Source organism: Zophobas morio, unplaced genomic scaffold (assembly GCF_036711695.1).
Source record: "Zophobas morio isolate AGI-343-1 ecotype UQ-CSIRO unplaced genomic scaffold, CSIRO_AGI_Zmor_V1 ptg000020l, whole genome shotgun sequence".
Taxonomy (NCBI): domain Eukaryota; kingdom Metazoa; phylum Arthropoda; class Insecta; order Coleoptera; family Tenebrionidae; genus Zophobas; species Zophobas morio.
This window is the reverse complement of record NW_026972125.1, coordinates 1447808-1466106: the sequence shown is the minus strand read 5'-3', so window position 1 is coordinate 1466106 and position 18299 is coordinate 1447808. Positions and strand designations below refer to the sequence as shown.

The following is an 18299-nucleotide window of genomic DNA, read 5'->3' as shown; positions in this document are numbered from 1 at the left end:
CTTTGCAATTTTTTTGTTTGTTCAATTTGGTTTTTAGTTTTATTTTTCAGTTTTTCGATTTTCCGACGTTCTTTAGGACGTTTCAATTTTTAGATTTTGGAATTTCATGAGTTCTAAATTTTTCGATAGTTTTTATTTTCGATTTTTCTGTTTTTCGATTCTTAATTTTTGATTTGCAATTGTTGTAGTTTTCATTATACATACATACAATATAATAAAAAAAAATTAAAAATTGTTCACTTTTTTAATTTTGTGATTTTAGAATTTTTCCATTTTTCGATTTTTAATTTTTCAATTTTTCGTTTTTCAATTTTTAGATTTTTTAATTTTTCGTTTCTTAATTTTTAATTTACAATTTTTCTAATTTTCATTTTAAACGTGTAATAACAATTAAAAAAAACTATTCAGGAGTTTTCAATTTTTCGATTTTTCAATTTTTGGATTCTCAATTTTTCATTTCGATATTTAATTTTTATTCTGTCAATTTTTCGGTTTTTCAATTTCGTTTTACAATTTTTTGTTTCGGCTTTTTTTCTTATTTTTACGATTTCTCGATTTATAATTTTTTGCTTTTACAATTTGATTTTTTTTTTGATTTTCAAATTTTATTTTTCAGTTTTTCGATTTTTCAAAGTGAAATTTTTAACTTTTCAATTAGCAATTTTTGTAGGTTTCATTATACATATAATAAAGAACAATAAAAATTGTTCACTTTTTTAATTTTACGATTTTAGAATTTTTCCATTTTTCAATTTTTAATTTTTCATTTCTACAAATTTTCGTTTTGTAATTCCTCGTTTGGGTTTTTCCTTCATTTTTACAATTTTTCGATTTATCAATGTACCGATTTTATAATTTTTTGTTTTTTCAATTTTATTTTTTTTTGTTTGTTCAATTTTATGACAAATTTTATCTTTCAACTTTTAGATGTTTCAATTTTTAGATTTTGGAATTTTCACGAGTTTTAATTTTTGGGTATATTTTTTTTTCAATTTTTCGGTTTGTCAATTTTTGATTTGCAATTTTTCTAGTTTTCATTATACATATATACAATATAATAAAAAAAATTAAAAATTGTTCACTTTGTCAATTTTACGATTTTAGAATTTTTCCATTTTTCGATTTTTAATTTTTCAATTTTCCGGTTTTCAATTTTTCGTTTTTCAAATTTTAGATTTTTTAATTTTTCGTTTCTTAATTTTTAATTTACAATTTTTCTAATTTTCATTTTAGATGTGTAATAACAATTAAAAAAAAATAACTACTCAGGAGTTTTCAATTTTCGATTCAATTTTTGGATTCTCAATTTTTCATTTCGATATTTAATTTTTATTTTATCAGTTTTTCGGTTTTTCAATTTCGTTTTACAATTTTTTGTTTCGGCTTTTTTCTTATTTTTACGATTTCTCGATTTATAATTTTTTGCTTTTTCGATTTGTTTTTTTTTTGTTTTTCAAATTTTATTTTTCAGTTTTTCGATTTCTCAAAGTGAAATTTTTAAATTTTTAATTAGCAATTTTTGTAGTTTTCATTATACATATAATAAAGAACAATAAAAATTGTTCACTTTTTTAATTTTACGATTTTAGAATTTTTCCATTTTTCCATTTTTAATTTTTCATTTCTACAAATTTTCGTTTTGTAATTCCTCGTTTGGGTTTTTCCTTCATTTTTACAATTTTTCGATTTATCAATGTACCGATTTTATAATTTTTTGTTTTTTCAATTTTATTTATTTTTTTTTTTGTTTGTTCAATTTAATGACAAATTTAATCTTTCAACTTTTAGATGTTTCAATTTTTAGATTTTGAAATTTTCACGACTTTTAATTTTTGGATATATTTTTTTTATCAATTTTTCGGTTTGTCAATTTTTGATTTGCAATTTTTCTAGTTTTCATTATACATATATACAATATAATAAAAAAAAATAAAAAATTGTTCACTTTGTCAATTTTACGATTTTAGAATTTTTTCATTTTTCGATTTTTAATTTTTCAATTTTCCGGTTTTCAATTTTTCGTTTTTCGACTTTTAGATTTTTTAATTTTGCGTTTCTTAATTTTTAATTTACAATTTTTCTAGTTTTCATTTTAAATGTGTAATAACAATTAAAAATAACTATTCAGGAGTTTTCAATTTTTCGATTTTTCAATTTTTGGATTCTCAATTTTTCATTTCGATATTTAATTTTTATTTTGTCAATTTTTCGGTCTTTCAATTTCGTTTTACAATTTTTTGTTTCGGCTTTTTTCTTAGTTTTACGATTTCTCGATTTATAATTTTTTGCTTTTTCAATTTGATTTTTTTTTGTTTTTCAAATTTTATTTTTCAGTTTTTCGATTTTTCAAAGTGAAATTTTTAAATTTTTAATTAGCAATTTTTGTAGTTTTCATTACACATGTAATAAAGAAAAATAAAAATTGTTCACTTTTTTAATTTTACGATTTTAGAATTTTTCCATTTTTCGATTTTCAATTTTTCAATTTTCCGGTTTTCAATTTTTCGTTTTTCGACTTTTAGATTTTTTAATTTTTCGTTTCTTAATTTTTAATTTACAATTTTTCTAGTTTTCATTTTAAATGTGTAATAACAATTAAAAAAAAAACAATTTAGGAGTTTTCATTTTTTCGATTTTTCAGTTTTTGGATTCTCGATTTTTCATTTCGATATTTAATTTTAATTTTCAGTTTTTCGGTTTTTCAATTTCGCTTTACAATTTTTTGTTTCGGCTTTTTTTCTTATTTTTACGATTTCTCGATTTATAATTTTTTGCTTTTTCAATCTGATTTTTTTTTGTTTTTCAAATTTTATTTTTCAGTTTTTCGATTTTTCAAAGTGAAATTTTTAAATTTTCAATTAGCAGTTTTTGTAGTTTTCATTATACATATAATAAAGAAAAAGAAAAATTGTTCACTTTTTTATTTTTACGATTTTAGAATTTTTCCATTTTTCGATTTTTAATTTTTCGTTTCTTAATTTTTTAATTCACAATTTCTCTAGTTTTCATTTTAAATATGTAATAACAATTAAAAAAATAACTATTCACGAGTTTTCAATTTTTCGATTTTTCAATTTTTGATTTCTTCAATTTTTGGATTCTCAATTTTCCATTTCGTTATTTAATTTTTATATTATCAATTTTTCGGTTTTTCATTTTTTGTTCCTTAATTTTTGATTTTCAATTTTTGTAGTTTTCATTTTAAATGTGTAATCACAATAACTTTAAAAATTATTCACTTTTTCACTTTTCCGATTTTTATATTTTCAATTTTTCGATTCTTCAATTTTTCATTTCTACAAATTTTCGTTTCGCAATTCCTCGTTTCGTTTTGTCCCTTTATTTTGAAATTTTTTTAATTTATCAATGTCCGGATTTATAATTTTTTGCTTTCTTAATTCGAATTTTTTGATTTTTCGATTTATAATTGTTTAATTTTAATTTTTTTTTGTTTCGCAAATTTTACGACATGCAACTAATCGAATTTTATTTTTCAGTTTTCAGATTTTTGGATTTTTAACTTTTAGATTTTTTAATTTTTCGTTTCTTAATTTTTGATTTACCGTTTTTATAGTTTTCATTTTAAATATGTAATAACAATTAAAAAAAAACTTTCAATTTTAGGATTTTAGCATTTTTCATTTTTATAAAGTTTCGTTTTGTAATTTTTCGTTTCGGTTTTTTTTCTTGTTTTTACAATTTTTGGATTTATAAATGTTCCGAATTTATAATTTTTTGTTTTTTCACTTCAAATTTTTTTGATTTTTCGCTTTGCAATTTCTCATTTTTTTTGTGTTTCTTCAATTTTAGTTTTTAGTTTTATTTTTCACTTCTTCTATTTTCCGACTTTAGGATGTTTCAATTTTTAGATTTTGCAATTTCATGAGTTTTAAATTTTTCCATAGTTTTTATTTTCCATTTCTTCAATTTTTCGTTTAGGTTTTTTATTTTCTTTACTTTTTCACTGTGAATTTTTTTAATTTTCGATTTTTCTATTCTTAATTTTTGATTTGCAATTTTTGTAGTTTTCATTGTATATACAATATAATAAAAAAAAATAAAAAATTATCCACTTTTTCAATTTTACGATTTTGGAATTTTTCCGTTTTTCAATTTTTAATTTTTCAATTTTCCGGTTTTCAGTTTTTCGTTTTTCAAACTTTAGATTTTTTAATTTTCGTTTCTTAATTTTTAATTTACAATTTTTCCAGTTTTCATTTTAAATGTGTAATAACAATTTAAAAAAAAAAACTAGTTACGAGTTTTCAATTTTTCGATTTTTCAATTTTTCATTTCTATATTTAGTTTCTATTTTTATCAATTTTTCGGTTTTTCAATTTTCGTTTTACAATATTTTGTTTCGGCTTTTTTTCTTATTTTTACGATTTCTCGATTTATAATTTTCTGCTTTTTCAATTTGATTTTTTTTTGTTTTTCAAATTTTATTTTTCAGTTTTTCTATTTTCCGACTTTAGGATGTTTCCATTTTTAGATTCCTAAGCTTTAAATTTTTCGATGGTTTTTATTTTCTTTAGTTTTTCAGTTTTTCGATTTTTCAAAGTGAAATTTTTAAATTTTTAATTAGCAATTTTTGTAGTTTTCATTATACATATAATTAAGAAAAATAAAAATTGCTCACTTTTTTATTTTTACGATTTTAGAATTTTTCCATTTTTCGATTTTTAATTTTTCATTTCTACAAATTTTCGTTTTGTAATTCCTCGTTTAGGTTTTTCCTTTATTTTTACAATTTTTCGATTTATCAATGTACCGATTTTATAATTTTTTGTTTTTTCAATTTTATTTTTTTTTGTTTGTTCAATTTTACGACAAATTTTATCTTTCAACTTTTAGATGTTTCAATTTTTAGATTTTGGAATTTTCACGAGTTTTAATTTTTGGAAATATTTTTTTTATCAATTTTTCGGTTTGTCAATTTTTGATTTGCAATTTTTCTAGTTTTCATTATACATAGGTATGTACAATATAATAAAAAAAAATAAAAAATTGTTCACTTTTTCGATTTTACGATTTTAGAATTTTTCCATTTTTCGATTTTTAATTTTTCATTTTTACAAGTTTTCGTTTTGTAATTCCTCGTTTAGGTTTTTCCTGTTTTTACAATTTTTCGATTTATCAATGTACCGATTTTATATTTTTTTATTTTTTCAATCTAATATTTTTTAATTTTTCGATTTGCGATTTTTTAATTTTTCATTTTTTTTTGTTTTTCCTATTTACGACATGCAACTCTTCGAATTCTATTTTCAGTTGTTCGATTTCCAACTTTTGGACGTTTCAATTTTTCGATTTTTCAATTTTTCATTTGTTCGTTTCAGTTTTTTATTTTCTTTACTTTTTCACTTTTTCGATATGAAATTTTTCAATTTTCCGGTTTTCAATTTTTCGATTTTTCAATTTTTAGGTTTTTAATTCTTCGTTTCTTAATTTTTAATTTACAGTTTTTCTAGTTTGCATTTTAAATATGTAATAATAATAATAATAATTAAAAAAAAAAAACTTTTTCAATTTTAGGATTTTAGAATTTTTCCATTTTTAATTTTTCAATTCTCCAATTTTTCATTTTTACACATTTTCGTTTCGGTTTTTTTTCTTATTTTTGCAATTTTTCGCTTTATAAATGTCCCGATTTTATAATTTTTTGTTTTTTCAAATTTATTTTTTTTTGTTTGTTCAATTTTACGACAAATTTTGTTTCAGTTTTTCGATTTTCCAACTTTTAGATGTTTCAATTTTTAGATTTTGGTATTTTCACGAGTTTTAATTTTTCGATATATTTTTTTTTGTTTTGTCAATTTTTGATTTGCAATTTTTCTAGTTTTCATTATAATATGTGATAATAATTAAAACAAAGTTTCACATTTTCAATTTTACGATTTTAGAATTTTCTGAGTTTTCGATTTTTCATTTTTACAAATTTTTTCAATCATACGAAGGTTTTTTATTTTCTTTAGTTTATCAATTTTTCGGTTTTTCAATATGAAATGTTTAATTTGCCGGTTTTCAATATTTCGATTTTCCGACTTTTAGATTTTTCAATTTTTCGTTTCTTCAATTTTTGATCTGCAATTTTTCTAGTCTTCATTTTAAATTTGTAATAAAATAATTATAATTTTTAAAACTTTTCCATTTTTCAATTATTTGCATTTTACAACTTTTTCATTTATTCAGATTTTCAATTTTTCAGTTTTTTATTTTTCAATTTCTCGATTCGATTCGTTTTTTCTTATTTCCTCTTTTTCAATGTTGCTATTTTTCGCTTAAAATAAATGGAAAAATTGTAGAATTGATAAATCAAAAATGAAAAAACGAAAAAGTATAAACTGAAAAGTTTGAAAAAATAAAAAATTGGAAATGAAATACACGAAAAATTGAAAAATCGAAAGATTAAAGATTGAGAAACTGAAAAATCAAAAATAAAAAGTGCTTATTTACCAGAAATTAAAAACTAGGAAAAATAGGCAAAATAACTATTATGCATTTAGTATGGATAGTCTGGTATGGATCAAATATAGTATGGATCAGAGAGTTCGATACACATTGGAGCACAAATGTCAAAATATAACCTATAAATGTTATCTCACAAAAAATGTATTAAAACATTTTGTTACTTTAATATCGAACTCTAAACCCATAAAATAAGCCACAGTTCCTCAGTTTAGCGACACCCAAAAGAACCCGAAGATGGATGTGGAGCTCCGCAACTTCTTCATTTTTAATTCTCAGTTTGGCCCCAAAGAAGGCGAAGTACGTATTTTTAGCCACCTTTCCGCTATTAAAGAGCCACTTTTAAGGAACTCAAGAAAATCCTCTACTACTATCCAATAACGGACAACGCTGACGTCCAAATAAAAAATGTGGGGCTTGTTGAAGGCATTATCCAATTCACAGGGTAAAAAATAAATTTGTACAAACACTACTACAACGGAAGTTTTAGCACCTTCAAACCGAGCACTCCCGTCAACTCCTTACATACGCAAAAAATGCGCCAGCTGTATTTTCAGCCAGAGAAGAATTTCTGGATAGTCATGGTAAGTGGAAATTATTAAAAACTCAGATTTAAAACAATTTCTAGACGTTGAATCTCCCCATTGTGGCTAAAGGCAAAGACAGCTCAAACCAAACCGAATACTTAGAGGATGACGTCCAAGACAACGTGTATGAAGCCGTGCTGAAGCAAGCCTACAACACTTACCGGTTATTTTGGGGGACTTTTGAGCACAGCATCGAGAACCACGACATCGGGACTCTGAAAACGCGGCTCGAGCATTTCTACAAAGCCGTACGTTTCAAATATTGTTTTCACTGTTTAAAAAAAACACAATTTTAGTATTTGAAAACTCTAAAATTGGCACACGCTGACATCCTCAACGTTTTCTGCGGCATTCAGTACCTTCCGCTTGATAAACTCACATTCCTGAGGGTCCAGTGCTTTATTAATTGTCTAGAATGTACGTACCCGGAAATAGAATATACAGCGTTTTTGTACAACGACCATCTGATCTGGTAGTAGTCAAAAATGAAAAATGTTTTAGTAATTGATTGTTTTTGAAGGAGCGGGCTTGAGCCTAAAGACATGAAAATTGTGTATCAGTACCTCATAGGTACTCTACTGCCTGCCAATATGGAGACGGAGCTCCAAGGAGGCTCCATGCCGCGCAACTCGCTTTCGCCCTTTGCCGCTCTACACCACGGTCGCTTTATAACCGGTCCTACGAATTTAAAAACGGCGAAAACTGTAGGGAAAATACCGAAAGTGTTTCTGTTTGCGTCTGGAAAGGGTGTGAGTTGTCACTTAGTGGTTTATAGGGCGCTGAGTGCCACCGTTTGCTTATTCATGAAAGGTGATTTTTTTTTTCAATGAAAAATAAATTTTGTCTAAACTAGTTTGCCCTTTTTAGTTGATAAGGAGTTGTCTCTGCAGTTGTTTAAAGACATGGACGAATACGTCAGCCCCAAATTGACAACCATAGTGTCTGATATTTCAGAATATTGTTCCAAACAAGTGATAACCCCGTCAAACGTCCCTGAAAATTCCCCCAGATTTATCTACTTCAACAAACTCAATTTGGCGTACAAGAGTACCGCTCATTTGGACAACAAACAGTCCGGCAACATCGCCTGTACGAAAGAAAGTTTGAAAATAATGGCCGACATGAATAACAAGCGGGGCCTTTTGGGACACTCCAGCGAAATGATCGTTAAAACCATGAACGACTACTGGGTCGTTGCGAAAAATTCCAACTCGAGAGAATTCTACGTTGCGCTCCAACAAAAAAACGCCAGTTTGATCGACATCAGCGGTAAGTAAAGGTCGATTTATAAACTTGCCGCTGACGTTGCCGCAGCGAAGGTATGCGTTACGTTGCCGTTGGGTTTTCAACCAATCAAATTGCGGTAGTGTGCAGTGCTGCCAACTTGAAGGAACAAACTTAAAACATGGTTGAAATGGTACATTTTTACAAGGAAATATAGATTTTGTTACTGTGGGGCAGATCCCAATTGCAAAATCCATATTTCCTTATACAAATTTTTCATTTTAAACATGTTTTAAGTTTCTTGTGATAAGATGTCTGCACATATTAAAACAAAAAGGCAAAGTGTCAGCCCGCCCACCCGCCCTATCTCAATTGCGACTTTTTTTATTTGCCGAGAACCAAGGGGGCTGAGCTTAACTGCAAAATACTTATTTCTTTACAAGAAATTAAAAACATATTTTTGAGTATCGTGTTAAAAAAATACCACGTATGTTAATTAATTAATTATTATTTATTTTATTGATTTAATCAGGAACTATAAAACCGAATGCTTTGAAATCTTGGAGATAACCCACCCGCCCTTATCGCAGTTGTGATGGATGAATGTTTTTTTCATTGTCAGATAGAGGGGCGGAGTTTAATTGCAAAATCCATATTAGAGAACGGGTGGGTGGGCGGGGCTAAGTTTATCTTTTTCCAAGAGAGTCTTTTATAGACAGGCAGTAGGCCCGCCCAACCACCCTCTCTTCATTCTGGTGACTACTCTTAATACTGTTAATTAAAAAGAGATAAATTGTTATTTTCCTTCTATAAATTATTCGATCTACACCTTATACCTATTTCCTATTTCACTTTTCGGATTCTCGATTTTACAGTGTTTTTGATCTTGGTTTTTCATTTTTTTTTTTTCAGTTTTTCTACGTTTCAATTTTCAGGCTTTCGATTTTTCGGTTTTAGGCTATTCGATTTCTAGATTTTTAGACTTTTAGAATTTTTGATTTCCCAATGTTTCAATTTTTCAATATTTCAGTTTTGGGATTTTTCAGTTTATCGATACTTCGGTTTTGCGATTTTTTAATTTTTCGTTTTTCCATTTTTCGGTTTTTAATCTTACCGATTTTTCAACTTTTTGATTTTTGGCGTTTCTAAATTTTCGATTTCTCGACTTGTGCATTTTTCGATTTTGTGATTTTCCCATTTCTTGATATTTCGATCTCTTGACTTCTTGATTTCTCGATTTTTCGGGTTTTCAATTTTTCAGTTTTACAATTTTTCAGGTTTTTGATTTTTCAATTCTTCGATTTTATAAATTTTCGATTTCTCAATTTTACAGTGTTTCGCAATTTTTCTTGGATTTTTTAATTTTTCGATATTTGAGTTCTGCGATTTTCCAAATTTTTAACAATTTTTCGATTTCTTGAATTTTAAATTTTTTGGTATTTCGATTTTTCATTTATTTATTTTTCAAGTTTAAATTTTTCCGACTAATGATTTCGATTTTTCGAAAACTGCTTTTTTTTTAAATATAAATTTTTCACGTTTTCGATTTTGGACTATTTCTATTTCTAGATTTTTATTTTCTTTTCGAATTTTTTGTTTCTCGATGTTTCAATTTTTCAGTATTTCAGTTTTGGGATTTTTTTCAATTTTTCGATATCTCAATTTTCAGATATATTTCACTTGTACGATTTTTCAATTTTTTTATTTTTGGTGGTTCTTAATTTTCAATTTTTTAATTACTCGATTAATCAATTTTTTCGATTTTTCAACTTTTGCTTTTTTCGATTTTTTGATTTTCCCACTTTTTGATTTTTCGACTTTTTGATATTTCAGTTTCTCGACTTCTTGATTTCTCGATTTTACGGTGTTTCAGATTTTTCTTCAGTTTTTCAATTTTTCGATATTTGACTTTCGGGATTTTCCAATTTTTCAATTCTTCAATTTAATATTCTAATTTTTCGATTTATTAGATTTTAAATTTTTGATATTTCGATTTATAGAGATCTCGAGTTTTCAAATGTTCAGTCTGTTTCGATATTTGAGTTTTGGGATTTTTCAATTTTTCTTTTGTTCAGTTTCCTGATTTTTAGATTTTCCATTTTTTCCCTTTTTTCAATTCTCAATTTTTCCATTTCCCGATTTTAGACTATTTGGATTTCCCAATTTTTCGACTTCTTGATTTCTCGATTTTTCGGTTATCGATGTTTCAGTTTTATAATTTTTCAGGTTTTTGATTTTTCAATTTTTCGAAAATTTAGGCTTCGATTCTTCGGTTTTACAGTTTTTTGCAATTTTTCTTGGGTTATCAAATTTTTCAATTCTTCAGTTTGATATTCAAATTTTTCAGTTTTAAAATTTTTCGATCTATCGAGATTTCGATTTTTCGAATGTTCCGTTTCCCCATTTTTTTTAAGTTTAAATTTTTCAAGTTTTCGGTTTTTGGCCATTTCGATTTCCAGATTTTTCGACTTCTCGGTTTCTCGATATTTAATTTTTTTAATTTTTCGATATCTCAATTTCTTGATTTTGCGATTTTTCTAATTTCTTTAGATTTTTCTATTTATGGATTTTTCAATTTTTGGGTATTTGAGTTTTGGGATTTTTCAATTTTTCGATTATTTCCCTTTTTTTTAAATTCTCAATTATTCCATTTTTCGATTTTGGAGTATTTAGATTTCCAAATTTTTGAGGTTTTTGATTTTTCAATGTTTCGAAATTTGAGTTTCAAGATTTTCCAATTTTTCAATTGTTCAATTTTGTTTTTTTTTTTGATATCTCGATTTCTCGTTTTTTTGATTTTTCAGTTCTAAAATTTTTCGATTTATCGAGATTCCGATTTTTCGAATTTCAGTTGCCCGATTTTTTAAAAATATAAATTTTTGAAGTTTTCGATTTTGGGCTATTTCGATTTCTAGATTTTCCGACTTCTCGACTTTTCGATTTCTTGTTGTTTCGATTTTTCTCTTTGAATTTTTCGACTTATCGCTTTATCAATTTTTCAATATTTCAGTTTTGGGATTTTTTTAATTTTTCAATCCTTCAATTTTTTAATAGATATTTTAATTTTTCGATTTTTCAAATTTCATATTAATTAATGAATGCGTGAATTTATTTTATTGATTTAATCAGGAACTATAAAACCGAATGCTTTGAAATCTTGGAGATAATAATTAAGCCTCACCCACCCGCCCCTATCCCAGTTGTGATGGGAATTTTTTCTTCATTATCAGATATAGGGGCGGAGTTTAATTGCAAAATCCATATTAGAGAACGGGTGGATGGGCGGGGCTAAGTTTAACTTTTTCCAAGAGAGTCTTTTATAGGCAAGCAGTAGGCCCGCCCACCCACCCCCTCTTCATTCTGGTGACTACTCTTAATACTGTTTTTTTTTTAAATTATTTTTATACTTTAATTTATCGATTTCTTAATTTTTAAATTTTTTTAATCTCGGTTTTTCATTTTTCCACGTTTTAATTTAATTTTTTTTTCTATTTATGATTTCAATTTTTCGAAAACTGGATTGTTTTTTTAAATCTAAACTTTTCAGGTTTTCGATTTTTCGGTTTTAGGCTATTCGATTTCTAGATTTTTAGACTTTTCGAATGTTTCAATATTTTAGTTTTGGGATTTTTCAGTTTTTCGATACTTCGGTTTTGCAATTTTTTATTTTTCGTTTTTCCATTTTTCGGTTTTTAATTTTACCGATTTTTCAACTTCTTAATTTTTGGCGTGTCTAAATTTTCGATTTCTCGACCTTTGCATTTTTCGATTTTCTGATTTTCCCATTTCTTGATTTTTAGACTTTGATATCGATCTCTTGACTTTTTGATTTCTCGATTTTTCAGTTTTACAATTTTTCAGGTTTTTGATTTTTCAATTCTTCGATTTTATAAATTTCGATTTCTCGATTTTACATAGTGTTTCGCAATTTTTCTTGGATTTTTCAATTTTTCGATATTTGAGTTCTGCGATTTTCCAAATTTTTAACAAGTCGTCAATTTTTTATATTTTAATTTTTCGATTTTTTAAATTTTAAATTTTTTGGTATTTCGATTTTTCATTTATTTATTTTTCAGTTTTTCTGTTTTTCAACTTTAAATTTTTCCGATTAATGATTCGATTTTTCGAAAACTGATTTTTTTTTAAATATAAATTTTTCAAGTTTTCGATTTTGGACTATTTCTATTTCTAGATATTTAGTCTTTTCGAATTTTTTGTTTCTCGATGTTTCAATTTCAGTTTTGGGATTTTTTTCAATTTTTCGATATCTCAATTTTCCGATATTTCAGTTTTACGATTTTTCAATTTTTTAATTTTTGGCGGTTCTTAACTTTCAGTTTTTTCGATTTTTCAACTTTTGCTTTTTTCGATTTTTTGATTTTCCCACTTTTTGATTTTTCGACTTTTTGATATTTCGGTTTCTCGACTTCTTGATTTCTCGATTTTACCGTGTTTCAGACTTTTCTTCAGTTTTTCAATTTTTCGATATTTGACTTTCGGGATTTTCCAATTTTTCAATTCTTCAATTTAATATTCTAATTATTCGATTTATTAGATTTTAAATTTTTGATATTTCGATTTATATAGATCTCGAGTTTTCGAATGTTCAGTCTGCCGATTTTTTTTTAATTAAATTTTTCAACTTTTCGCTTTTAACCTATTTCGATTTTTCGATAATATGAGTTTTTGGGATTTTTCAATTTTTCTTTTGGTCAGTTTGTTTACTCTTAATACTGTTAATTAAAAACAGATAAATTGTTATCTTCCTTCTATAAATTATTCGATCTACACCTTATATTTCACTTTTCGGATTCTCGATTTTACAGTGTTTTTTGATCTCGGTTTTTCATTTTTTTTTTCAGTTTTTCTACGTTTCAATTTTCAGGTTTTCGATTTTTCGGTTTTAGGCTATTCGATTTCTAGATTTTTAGACTTTTAGAATTTTTGATTTCCCAATGTTTCAATTTTTCAATATTTCTGTTTTGGGATTTTTCAGTTTATCGATACTTCGGTTTTGTGATTTTTTAATTTTTCGTTTTTCCATTTTTCGGTTTTTAATTTTACCGATTTTTCAACTTTTTGATTTTTGGCGTTTCTAAATTTTCGATTTCTCGACTTTTGCATTTTTCGATTTTCGATTTTCCCAGTTCTTGATTTTTAGACTTTGATATTTCGATCTCTGGACTTCTTGATTTCTCGATTTTTCAGGTTTTCAATTTTTCAGTTTTACAATTTTTCCGGTTTTTGATGTTTCAATTCTTCGATTTTATAAATTTCGATTTCTCGATTTTACATAGTGTTTCGCAATTTTTCTTGGATTTTTCAATTTTTCGATATTTGAAATCTGCGATTTTCCAAATTTTTAACAAGTCGTCAATTTTTATATTTTAATTTTTCGATTTCTTAAATTTTAAATTTTTTGGTATTTCTAGTTTTCATTTATTTATTTTTCGGTTTTTCTATTTTTCAACTTTAAATTTTTCCGATTTTTCGAAAACTGATTTTTTTTAAATATCAATTTTTCAAGTTTTCGATTTTTAGTCTTTTCGAATTTTTTGTTTCTCGATGTTTCAATTTTTCAATAACTTTCCGACATTTCAGTTTTACGATTTTTCAATTTTTTTTTTTATTTTTGGCGGTTCTTAATTTTCAATTTTTTAATTACTCGATTCATCAATTTTTTCGATTTTTCAACTTTTGCTTTTTTCGATTTTTTGATTTTCCCACTTTTTGATTTTTCGACTTTTTGATATTTCGGTTTCTCGATTTCTTGATTTCTCGATTTTACGGTGTTTAAGATTTTTCTTCAGTTTTTCAATTTTTCGATATTTGACTTTCGGGATTTTCCAATTTTTCAATTCTTCAATTTAATATTCTAATTTTTCGATTTATTAGATTTTAAATTTTTGATATTTCGATTTATAGAGATCTCGAGTTTTCGAATGTTCAGTCTGTTTCGATTTTTCATCTTTCAATTTTTCGATATTTGAGTTTTGGGATTTTTCAATTTTTCTTTTGTTCAGGTTCCCGATTTTTAGATTTTCCATTTTTTCCCTTTTTTTCAATTCGCAATTTTTCTATTTCCCGATTTTAGACTATTTGGATTTCCCAATTTTTCGACTTTTTGATTTCTCGATTTTTCGGTTTTCGATGTTTCAGTTTTTTGATTTTTCAATTTTTCGAAAATTTAGGCCCCGCTTCCTCGGTTTTACAGTTTTTCGCAATTTTTCTTGAATTTTCAAATTTTTCAATTCTTCAATTTGATATTCAAATTTTTCAGTTTTAATATTTTTCGATTTATCGAGATTTCTATTCTTCCAATGTTCCGTTTGCCTGTTTTTTAAATTTTAATTTTTCAAGTTTTCGATTTTGACCTATTTCGATTTTTGGACTTCTCGACTTTCAATTTCCCGATATTTCAATTTTGTAATTTTTCGATGTCTTGGTTTTTCGAATTTTCGATTTTTCAACTTTTAGACTTTTCGATTTTTATATTTTTTGATTTTTCAGTTTTTCAATTTTTCGTTTGTTGAGCTTCCCGATTTTTAGATTTTCCATTTTTCCCCGTTTTTTTAGTTCTCAATTTCGATTTTGGACTCTTTGGATTTTCCAATTTTTCGACTTCTTGATTTCTCGATTTTTCAATTTTCCGATTTCTCAGTTTTACAGTTTTTCGCAATTTTTCTTTGGTTTTCAAATTTTTCAATTCTTCAATTTGATGTTAAAATTTTTCAGTTTTAAAATTTTTCGATTTATCGAGATCTCTATTTTTCCAATGTTCCGTTTGCCTGTTTTTTTAAATTTAAATTTTTCAAGTTTTCGGTTTTTGGCCATTTCGATTTCCCTATTTTTTGACTTCTCGACTTTTCGGTTTCTCGATATTTAAATTTTTTAATTTTTCGATATCTCCATTTCTTGATTTTTCGATTTTTCTAATTTTCAACTTTTTGAGTTTTCGATTTTTATATTTTTCGATCTTCCAATTTTTTGATGTTTAGATTTTTCAATCTTTAGATTTTTCTATTTATGGATTTTTCAATTTTTGGGTATTTAAGTTTTGGGATTTTTCAATTTTTCGATTGTTTCCATTTTTTTCAATTCTCAATTTTTCCATTATTCGATTTTGGACTATTTGGATTTCCAAATTTTTCAGGTTTTTGGTTTTTCAATTTTTCGAAAATTTAGACTTCAATTCCCCGATTTTTCAGTTTTTCACAATTTTTCTTCGGTTTTTTAATGTTTCGAAATTTAAGTTTCAGGTTTTTCCAATTTTTCAATTCTTCAATTTTGTTTTTTTTTGATATCTCGATTTCTCGTTTTTCTGATTTTTCAGCTCCAACATTTTGAATGCTTTGAAATCTTGGAGATAATAATTAAGCCCCACCCACCCGCCCCTCTCTCGATTTTGATGAATTTTTTATTCGTTGTCAGAAAGAGGGGCGGAGTTTAATTGCAAAATCCATATTATGACAACTCTTAGTATTGTTTAGTCTTATAGTAGCAAGTACTAGCCCCACCCACCCACCCTCTATTTTCTTAGAGTGTATGTCATTTGCCAAAATCAGTTTTATCTTAACAGGTACTAGCCCCGCCCACCCACCCTCACTTTTTTTGGAGAATGTCATTTGCCAAAATCAGTTTTATCTTAGCAGGTAATAGCCCCACCCGCCCGCCCTCTCTTTTCTTAGAGGGTATACCATTTGCCAGAATCGGCCTTAGGTAGTTTTTGATATTTTGTAGATATTCGTCGATTTTTTGACTTTTCAGATTTTCGACTTTCCAATTTCTCAATTTTCCGATTTTTCGAGTTGTCGATTTTTAGATTTCCATTTCTTGATTTTTTTATTATTCGATACCTCAATTTTCCGAGTTTTCGAATTTTCCAATTGTCGATTTTTCGACTTTACCATTTTTTCACAATTTTCAAAATTTGGATTTCTCGAATTTTCGAATATTCAATATTTCTATTTATATTTTTGAATTATTCGGCTTTTTAATTTCTGAATTTTTCAACTTCAATTTTCGATTCCCGAACCGAGTTTTCGACTTTTCGATGTTTGGATTTATTGACTTTCGTTTATCTATTTTTCTAGATATTTCAATTTCTTGGTTTTTATTCGACGTCTCGATTTTCCGAGTTTTCGAATTTTCAATTTCTCGAATTTTCGATTCGAAGTTCCGATTTCGCTAATTCTTGATTTTTCGACTTTACCATTTTTTGATTCTTCGTTTCAGTTTTGGTGTTCAATTTAAATTTTTCAATTTCTCGATCTTTCGACTTTTCGAAGTTTTAATTTTGAATTGAATTGAAATCCAAAAATATAAAAAATCGAAAACCCTGAAAGTCTAAAAATCGAAACATTATAACTTCGAGAAATCGAAATAGCCCAAAATCGAAAAATTAAAAACTGAAAAATTGCAAAATTTAATTAAAAAAAAAACGGTAAAACGAGAAATCGAAAAATTTAAAAACTGAAAAATTGAAAAATCGAAAAATGCAAAATGTAAAAAATCGAAACATCAAAAATTCCAAAAATCTGGAATTAAAAAAGCGAAAAATTAAAATATCGAACAATCGAAAAATCCAGAAATGGAAAAATTCCCAAATATGGAAAAATTGAGAAATCTAAAACTCGTAAAATTAAAAAAATCGAAAACTGAAGAATAAAAAAAAAAACGGATAAACGAGAAATCGCAAAATTTAAAAATCAAATATTGAGAAATTCTACTGTTTTGTTTTAAGGTTAACTTTTACCCATATTTGTGTTTATTGTTAATCTTCTTGTCCTGGGTCTTTTTGTTTCAAATACCATTTAATTGTATCATAAGGAGTATCCCGTTGAACAAATAAATTAAATAAATAAATAAATTCGTTAAATTGAAAAATTAGAAAATTGAATTGTCGAAAAAATGTAAAAATCGAAAAATCGGAACATTAGAAATTCAAAAATTTCAATTTACAAAAAAAGAACGATAAATGGAGAAATCGAAAAAAACTGCGATTTTTGATATCGCTTTTTCGACTCTCCGGTTTTTCGACTGTTCGATTTTTCAAATTTCTTGATTTTTCGACTTTCGCCAATTTTCAATTTTTCGACTTTACCATTTTTTGATTTTTCATTTCAATTTTGATGTTCAATTTAAAATTTTCAATTTCTCGATTTTTGGTGGTTTCTATTTTCGATTTTACAATATCAAATATTTCAATTTCTCGATTTTTCGAAGTTTGAATTTTGAATTATAATTCAAAAGTATAAAAATCAAAAACCCTAGAAGTCGAAAAATCGAAAAATTAAAAACTGATAAACTGCAAAATCTAAATGTAAAATGTAAAAAATCCAAAAATCCGAAATAAAAAAAAAGCAAAAAATTAAAATATCGAACAATCGAAAAATTCAGAAATGGAAAAATTCCCGAAGTTGAAATGTTGAAAAATTGAGAAATCCGAGGGTCCAAATAACCTTTTATAAACAAGCAGTAGGCCCGCCCACCCGCCCTCTCTTTTCTTAAGGGGTATTAGTCTTAGCAAGTACTATAATTTATCATTGCATTGCTATTTTTTAGATTTGCTTATACAGGGTGTCCCAAAAATAATAATCACTGCGTCAATTTATTTTCTGGATTAAATAAAGAATTGCAAAACTGAATATTTTGAAATCTTGCAGACGTTTTAAAGCTATTGTAAGCATGGAAAGTTAAGTTAAGCTCCGCCCCCTTGGCTCACAACGAATAAAAAAAATGGTCACAATTGAGATAGGGTGGGTGGGCGGGCTTACATTTTGCCTTTTCTTCTTAGTATGTATAGACCCATTTCGACAATAAGAAACTTCTTCGCAACGGAGTTTATAAACGACAACGTGACCTTCAACGTCAACAGCAAGTTTATAAATCCCCCTTTAGTATTCAAGTTTCCCCAACTCTAATTTATTATTTTTTTTTTTTTTTAGAGGAAGTAAAAAAATTGTGCGACACCGAACTAAAAGGAATCTTTTTCCACCCGCTGTAACAACAGGTAAACGC

General features: G+C 26.2%; 1 protein-coding gene across 3 annotated transcripts in view; it reads left to right on the top strand.

Moving 5' to 3' along the window:
• Positions 1 to 6561: 6561 nt before the first annotated feature.
• The window catches only part of LOC135131448 (vacuolar fusion protein CCZ1 homolog), a 58549-nt gene continuing 46811 nt past the window's right edge, over positions 6562 to 18299 (top strand). For 2 of the 3 annotated variants that reach the window (XM_064059215.1, XM_064059214.1), the window contains exons 1-8: positions 6562 to 6768; positions 6816 to 6913; positions 6959 to 7052; positions 7097 to 7303; positions 7352 to 7527; positions 7576 to 7865; positions 7923 to 8324; positions 18227 to 18291. In XM_064059215.1, the coding sequence (XP_063915285.1) occupies positions 6706 to 6768; positions 6816 to 6913; positions 6959 to 7052; positions 7097 to 7303; positions 7352 to 7527; positions 7576 to 7865; positions 7923 to 8324; positions 18227 to 18285 (1389 nt within the window). In that variant the 5' untranslated portion in view covers positions 6562 to 6705 and the 3' untranslated portion in view covers positions 18286 to 18291. The remainder of the gene's footprint in view (positions 6769 to 6815; positions 6914 to 6958; positions 7053 to 7096; positions 7304 to 7351; positions 7528 to 7575; positions 7866 to 7922; positions 8325 to 18226; positions 18292 to 18299) is intronic. The other variant, XM_064059216.1, reaches the window with a different exon arrangement.